Here is a 7647-nt window from a genome sequence, read left to right on the forward strand (position 1 = left end):
ACAAGCCAGAGCAAGGCAGGGGCCCCCCGCTTTGTCGGTGAGCACCCCCTGCCCTGCTGCCAGCCTCTGCCATGGCTCTCGACTCCCTCCCCAGCTCCTCGGTGGAAAACGCTGGTTTTCATCTTCAGGATAAGGAGCAGACAGTTTTCTCCCCCGCCCCCAAGTAACACCTTGGCAACAGCGTAGGCGTTGCAAGAGTCATCGCCCGGCTTCCTCAGGCCGAGGAAATCACATTAGCTCCATCAAATTTAAACTTCCAGTCAGTGGGAAAAGAGCCAGAAGATACCGAGGCTTTTCCCCAGACCGGGCGCTCTCCAGTTACGCAGGGGGAGGGCAAAGCTTGCGGCAGGCCGGGGCCGAAAAGGTGGTTCCTGTTCCTTCTGCAGGCGGCGAGGCAGCTGCGTTTGCACTGCGACTTCCCGAGCGGAGGCCGCCGCTTGTGACACGCGCACGTGATGAAACGCAAGACCCCGCGGGGCGCGCGTACAGCCGGCCCCCCGCTGCTTCGGGCCTGGGGAGCGGCGGGTTAAATACGCCACGGAACAGCCCATTTCCTCCAACGGTACTCGCGCTTTTTCGCTTGTTTTCTTCTGAAAAGCACGGTGCAGACACGATGTGGGTCTACGATAACACGACGGCAGGGCGTTCTCTGCTAGCGGACGCGACTACAGGCTACGACACAGCTATCACTTGAAGGCTGGTACGCAAGAGAACAAGTAACAGAATCAAAATTTTTACGCTATTAAAATAGCACTCTTTACAGTTGGTTCTGTTCACTACAACTGTCTCAAAACAGCCCCTGCGTGCAAACAGATACCTCGCAGCCTACGCAAACCAGAATGCAGACAGGAAACACAGTGCATCTCACCGCAAGCATGACCTACCCACACTTCCCACAAGGCTGAACCCAGTCCCAAACGTGGAGGGAACCGTCGCTCGCTGCTGACAGCAAAGTTCTTGGTTTCTGCGGGTGCCACGTGTGCGCCGTGACCAGGGGAGCGTCTCCGCTGCTGCCCGCGCCGCCGAACGCGTGGCCTTTGTGAATAAAAATCGGCTCCGCTTCCCTGCCAGAGCTGTCCCAGCTCCGCGCGTCATACACATGCACGGTCCCGTCAAAACCTTGAAGAAAAGGAAATCAGAGAGACCGCAGAAATAAATTGCTTGTTCTAGTCCCCTCGGGCTCCCGCTCACCTCCTCGCAGGGCTGCTGAGGCAGAAACGAGGACAAAGGCCCAGGCGGCAAAGCTGTGACAGCAGAGCATCCAAGCCTCCCAGGAGCGTGTCTCAAGCTAACAGCTGCCGGGGAGAACACGGGCCAGATCCAAAAAGCCTGCAAATTCGCTAGCCTGAATTTGCAACGCTCTGGCCAAGAGGCAGCCCTGCAGCCCAGCCGGTCTTATCAGCGCATTAGCCCTGCGGCCAGGCCGTCACTGGCACTATCAGGGCAGTGTTTGCTAAGAGCTTGGGGTCTTTGCTCTCCCAGGAGGGAAGCGGGAGTCCCCCAGAACCCATCCAGGCCCCTTCTGTGGTTGTTGGAGAGAGGCAGCTGCAAGGACGATCAGCTCGCATCTCTGCCAGCTCCAGAAGGAGCTCTGAACAACCGGTGTTTAAAGTGGGGCGAGCTGGGCCTCGATAGAAATACAGATCAAAAAAGCAACCAGAAAGGGAGATCTCTGCCCAAAGCGCTTACCTGAAACGGCAAGGCAGCCTTCCAGAGCGGGAGCCCAGGAGACGCAGAGGAACTCCGCACCTGAGCCGGGAGGGGGAACTCTGCACTTCGCCGAGGCCAAGGACTCGGAGGTTTTTCTTACGTCTGTTAGGGTGAGGAGCCCTCCGCTCGAGAGGCGAGCTACGGGCTGGGAGCTTGAGTCAGAGCCTTGAGGTCCGCGCCCGACTCCCATGCACCACCGCTCGCCACACGGCGCCGAGGGGACGGACGCAGCCGCCAAGGGACTCCGCGGCTGCCGGAGGTCAGCCAGGCACAGCTGCCCCTTGGCACAGCAGAGGAGCAGCGTGTTGCAGTCCAGGAACGCCAGGCCGCTGAGCTCCTCGCTGTTTCTGGAGGCTAGAAAAGAGAGGCAGATCTCGGATGCCACGAGGAGCATTTGCAGGATTTCTCTGCTGCAATCCTGCCTGAGAAAGCAGATTTCTAGCCTTGTCCCTGGAAGTGGCTGCCCAGCAATGCTAGTTAGTTCTTTAAGAGAGCCAGCGGCAGACTGACAGCCTGCTCGGGAATTATTCCTGCACAGGATCCCTCAAAAGGTGGTTAACGCCCGTGCAGAGGAGAGGGGCAGGCCCACGACTAACACCAGCTCTGGTTTTGCTCCTGACACGGAGCAGGGCTCTGACAGCAGCGCTACCCTTCGGCAGCGGGAGCCACACCAGTCCCTGTGGCACGGGGACGCAGCGGAGCCCTGCAGTGACAAACGGTTCCCTCCTTTTGCTCAGCACGCTGGGTTACAGCCGCTGGACACACACGTTCTCCTCACCAGGGGCTGAGGTGCGTGGGGACAGAGCCTTACTGTGTAGGCGAAGGCAGGTGGGTCGCCAGGACCCCTCCAGGACCCCCCCAAACCAGACCTGGATTCACCACCTCGAGGTAAGGCAGGGCTGGTTTAACGAGGCTGGCATCATCCCTCCTCTCATCCGCACGGATGGATCACAGAGAAACACGGAGCTCGCCCAGAAGTTGATGCCGATTTCAACAGCCCCAGGCGACGTGACTCCGGGGCCAGCACCTCCCTCCTTGGGGACAACACGCACAGCAGCCCTCTGCCAACCCAGCTCTTTGCACTGAAACCCTCTGCGGCGCTCTCGTAGGGCACAGATCTGGGGCAGAACCCTCAGAAATCACTGTCGTGGGAGGAGTGCGAAGCTGGAGCCGGACCAGAGCACTGTAACCTCTCTCCTCAATACAGCGTACAAATATCTTTAAAATATCTTTACCAATATCTACCAAATATCTTTATACCCTTTGGCACCTGTCTGCAAACACCCACCCAGGGAAATGTTCGCCGCTTGAGCAGTTACCCTTGCTTTAACTCAACTCCAGCTTCCCAAAATCGGACATTAGGCTTGGTTTGAGTACCTGCCGTGTAGACATTTTTCCTCGATTCGACCTCTGTAACTTGGACGCTGTTGAGCCTTGAGCCGTGAAGGACCCACGGGGCTTTGGCCGAAATGGTTGCAATTTTAGTCCAAGGTTGCCCAGTGCCATTTTCTGTAGGTATGGCACTTACAGCTTTAATAACATCTATTTGAAAGAGAGGTAAGCACTTGTAAAACACATCAGGAGTCCAGTAATCCACAAGATTAAGCTGTTTCACAAAGATGCCTCGCAAAGCTAAAAGCGACCTACTAAACCGATAAGCAATCCAATTATGACTAACCCCCTCTCCAGAATAAACCCGCTCTTCCCAACACATCCAGCAAGGACTGACAACAAGCCATTTAAAATCTAGCAAAATGCATGGAAAGTTGTGAATCAAGATGTTTATTTTCAGTGAAGAAGAAAACTTCTAATAACATTTTGCACTTCCTTTCTGGTGGTTTCCAAGTATTTCACAAGAGCAGACAAAGCAATGGCAATCGTTTTCTAGAAGCAGGCAGACATAGGCTTGGAGAACGGAGGGGGTTCATGGTATATCCGGAAAGGTGATGTACGGAGCTCTTTATTTCTAACCCTAGGAGTTATTAAGGGAACATCATGCCAGCGATACGATTAGGCCTTTTGTTTGTATGACTAAGAGCTCACAAATAAGTGGAAAGCCACTGTGCCAGGGCTAAACCTACGCATTCCCTTAGGAGGTTTGTGCCATCAACTCCGTTTCTTTCCAAGCCACCAGAGCTGGTGCAGACGCTTCTGCCCTTCTCCGGCCCCTGCCACACCAGGGCCGTCACTCAGGACTTCACTGAACGGGACTGGCACCCCTCTCCTCATGCTACGCCCAGGAAGAAGGGGAAGCTAGCGATGCTTGACGCAAGGACTACGTTGAGAAACTACTCGAGCTCAGAAACACGTTCCCTTACCAGAGTCCTCTGCTGACACCTGCCAGACCTGGAGGGAGCTGTCTGGTGGTCCACTCGTCACCAGCAAGCTGAGGAAACACAAATAACCCCACAAAACTCTTCAGGAGCAGAGAACAGCCTTTTTGCACCGGCCTGGGACAAACTGGTTACGATGAGCACGGCTGTACTCTGCCGCTCCTGCTGTGCTCAGGAGCTCCTGCCTCCAGAACTCCTCGTGCCAGGGTGCTCTACGCAGCCCAGGCAAACACAGTCCCAGGCAACGGCATTTAATTAGCACATTTTCCAAAAGCGCTAGACTAGGAACGGTGCAAGGAGCCCCGAAGTAGCAACGGGGGCTTGTGTAGGAGGAGGGAGCTGAACGAGTGAAATGAATCAGCAGGAGGGAAACGTGTTTGCCTGGTCTACCATCCACAGCAGGAAAAAAACCTCCTGAACTTGCATACGCAGGGACTTAGAGAGCGGTGGCAGCAGCCACTAGTATCCTGCTCTGCCTGCTGAGCACCTCCGTGCAGCGCCAAATGCAGAAGGAAGGGATGGAAAAGGCAGAGCAAGGAAGCCGTACAGCCCCCGCTGCTCAGAAGTGGGGCAGGGAGGGATCCCTGGTGAGCCAGCACCAACGTCAGCAGCCCCTGCGGTTTGCTTCTGGAAGAAGCTGAGGATTCAAGTTATCCAGCAGCAGCTTCGGTTTCCCTGCCAGCTGCTCCACAAGACACATCACTGCAGCTTTCGGGACCGCAGCAGCGGGGTGCATCCCGTTTTGCTGAGCACCCTGACGGATGGCTCCCCTCCAAACACCACGACGGGGTTCTGGGAGGACCACTACGTGTCACTGGCCAGCAAATCCCCACTCAGACTCACGCTGCTCTCAGAGCTGGCAGGATTGCCCAGCTGGGTTGGGAAGCAGGCAAGGAAAAGGAGCTCTCTCTCAGTGGACAAGCCCCCCCTCCATCTCCAATACCCCCTGGAAGAACCCTGTGGCCGTACCTGGTGTCCGGCACGTGTTTCAGGCTGTACACCGGGCGGTTTGAAAATCCACCACATTCCACCTTGAAATCTCTCTCTGGACACAGACCCTAGAAATCAGAGGCAAAGTCATTTCTTCACACTTAGTGGTGCAGAACTTGGTGGGGTCAGTTATCATGAACAAAGACAGAGACAGGAGACACACTCTTGCTTGGTAAATGCTCCAGTAATGCCTATTCCAACAGCAGCTACGGGACTGAAGGATCCCAAAATAGTTAGAGGGAAAAAAATACGGAGAAAGCTCCCCCAAGAGGGAAAAAAATATGGAGAAAGCTCCTGCCAAGAGCTCTGCTTGGGTTTGTTGCCATCCGTTCACGTCTGGCTCAGGAGCTTTCTGCTTACCCAGTGACCAAACACCACCTTCGACTCTAGCGTAGAGGTCACCCACCCAAGGGCCAACAGCACTGGTCAGCAGTGCGGTGCCCCAGGCTCGGCCATCTCAGCCAGTCCCTTCTTCGTTTGCCTTGATGTCCTCATCTGTCCTATTTCCCCATGAAAAGCCTTCATTCACACATCTGGAGATGAAGTTTTCATGGCACAAGCTGCCTAGAGAGCAGCAGGATTACATGACTGGACTGCCAACCTGGACTGCCTACCTCAACCGCACAGCAGCCGGGTGAATGACGTGCTTTACCTTTTGACCAAAGCTGCTCAAAACCTGGCCAGGTCCTTGTCAGAGCAACTGAGACCCGGTGACAGCTTGTGAAGCCCAGGACAGGCCAGCCCGGTCTCTGAAGACAGCAGGCCATGGAGGACAGAGTGACCCGGTGCCACCCTGGCTGCGACACCCACCTGGGTCTCCTTCGCCTGCAGCGTCGGTGGTGGGAGCAGCAGCAGGATCTCGTTCCCGCCGGACGGACTGTACCCGGCTACGCAGACACCTTGGAGGTGGAGGATGAAGAACCAGGGACACAGTGAGGGATGTCCCCCCCTCCCTGAGCCAGAGCCCTGAGCCTGCTCCATCCTGAACCCTGAACCCAGAGCTGGACCCCCGAGTCTGCTCTGTCCTCAACCAAGACCCAGAGCCAGAGCTGGACGCCCGCGCCTGCTCCATCCTGAACCCAGACCCAGGCCTAGAGCCAGACCCCTGAGCCTGCTCCGTCCTGAACCCAGACCCAGGCCTAGAGCCAGACCCCTGAGCCTGCTCCGTCCTGAACCCAGATCCAGGCCTAGAGCCAGACCCCTGAGCCTGCTCCGTCCTGAACCCAGACCCAGGCCTAGAGCCGGACCCCTGAGCCTGCTCCGTCCTGAACCCAGACCCAGGCCTAGAGCCAGACCCCTGAGCCTGCTTCGTCCTGAACCCAGATCCAGGCCTAGAGCCGGACCCCTGAGCCTGCTTCGCCCTGAAGCCAGACCCAGGCCCAGAGCCGGACCCCCGAGCCTGCTCCGTCCTGAACCCAGACCCAGGCCCAGAGCCGGACCCCCGAGCCTGCTCCGTCCTGAGCCCACAGCCCCGGCTCACCCCCAGCCCCTGGGCCCCGCTCCCGGGATCCCGGCCCCGCACCTTGGCCTCCCCTCCGGCCCCCTGGCCCGGCCCGACCCCGTGGCCTCCCCTCTCCCCGCCATTTTCCCTACCCCCGTGGCCCCAGCCCCTCTCCTCCCCTCAGCGCCATCCGCCCCGGTACTCACGGTTCCCCCGGGCCCATTCGATGAGGCGGGTGGGCGCCTGGAGCTCGAAGGCGTGCAGGTCCGTGTACCTGCGGGGAGAGGGAGGGGAGGGAGGTTGGCGGGGCCGGGGGGCCGGGGGCCGGGGGCCGGGGCCGGGGCTCCCTCACAGGCACAGGGACTGCAGGAGCCATTCGTCCGCCGCCTCCTCCTCCTCCTCAGCGCCCACCGCCTCCATGGCAACACCCGCCCTCCCCGGCGCGCCTGTGACGTCACGCGGCGTCACTCAGCAGTGACGTGACCCGGCGGGGCGGGGAGGCTCAAAACCGGTCGCGGCCGGTTGAGGGCGGCGGCTGTGAGGGCAAGCGCGGGCCGCGGTCGCCTCCCTGAGGGCAGGGAGCCGAGGAGCGCGGGGGGACCCGCGTTGTTCCCGCGGGAATGAGCCCGGCGTGGGCTCCCGGCCGCCGGCGCTCCCTGGGCAGCGCCTTACCCTGCTGAGGTGCAGCCTGGGATGGGGCATCTCCCACCTCTCGGGGCAGCCTGGGCCGGTGTCTCACCGCCCTCAGCGTGAAACATTTCTTCCTTCTGTCCAGTCTGTGTAATAACGTGGTGCAGGTCTGTGCGTCTGCTCAGATAGCGATGGGACGAGAGGGAACGGCCTCAAGCTGCGCCAGGGCAGGGTTGGGTTGGGTATGGGGAAAAACTTCTTCCCCCAAAGGGCTGTCAGGGCCTGGCCCAGGCTGCCCAGGGCAGGGGCTGAGTCCCCACCCCTGGGGGGATTTAAAAGCCGGGGAGATGTGGTGCTTGGGGCCATGGGTTAGTGGTGGCCTTGGCAGTGCTGGGTTAACGGTTGGATGCGATGATCTTAAGGGTCTTTTCCAACCTTAACGATTGTGTGATTCTGTAAATACACAGAAATATCGGTGTGCAGGTGCGGTGATACATCCAGAAGCTCCCCAAGTCTTTGTAAAAGCCAGCCTAACCTCTGCCC

General features: G+C 58.5%; 1 protein-coding gene across 1 annotated transcript; it reads right to left on the bottom strand.

Moving 5' to 3' along the window:
• Positions 1-508: 508 nt before the first annotated feature.
• On the bottom strand, positions 509-6908 carry WDR73 (WD repeat domain 73). The gene is made up of 9 exons (XM_082305020.1): positions 6827-6908; positions 6681-6748; positions 5844-5932; positions 5013-5101; positions 4029-4096; positions 3088-3252; positions 1690-2064; positions 885-1119; positions 509-697 (listed from the first exon to the last, which is right to left on the bottom strand). The coding sequence occupies exons 1-9, from the start codon at positions 6892-6894 to the stop codon at positions 673-675; spliced, it is 1182 nt and encodes a 393-aa protein (XP_082161146.1). The 5' UTR covers positions 6895-6908; the 3' UTR covers positions 509-672.
• Between the last annotated feature and the right edge of the window lie 739 nt (positions 6909-7647).

The sequence above is a fragment of the Platalea leucorodia genome (assembly GCF_965183815.1).
Source record: "Platalea leucorodia genome assembly, chromosome: 2".
NCBI classification, from domain to species: Eukaryota; Metazoa; Chordata; class Aves; order Pelecaniformes; family Threskiornithidae; genus Platalea; species Platalea leucorodia.

Coding starts and splice junctions, on each gene's coding strand:
- WDR73 (XM_082305020.1), bottom strand. CDS start 6,894: ATGGAGGCGGTGGGCGCTGAGGAGGAGGAGGAGGCGGCGGACGAATGG. Junction 5,933..6,680: donor CGAATGGGCCCGGGGGAACC/GTGAGTACCGGG, acceptor TCCACCTCCAAG/GTGTCTGCGTAGCCGGGTAC. Junction 698..884: donor CAGCCTTGTGGGAAGTGTGG/GTAGGTCATGCT, acceptor CTTGCGTACCAG/CCTTCAAGTGATAGCTGTGT.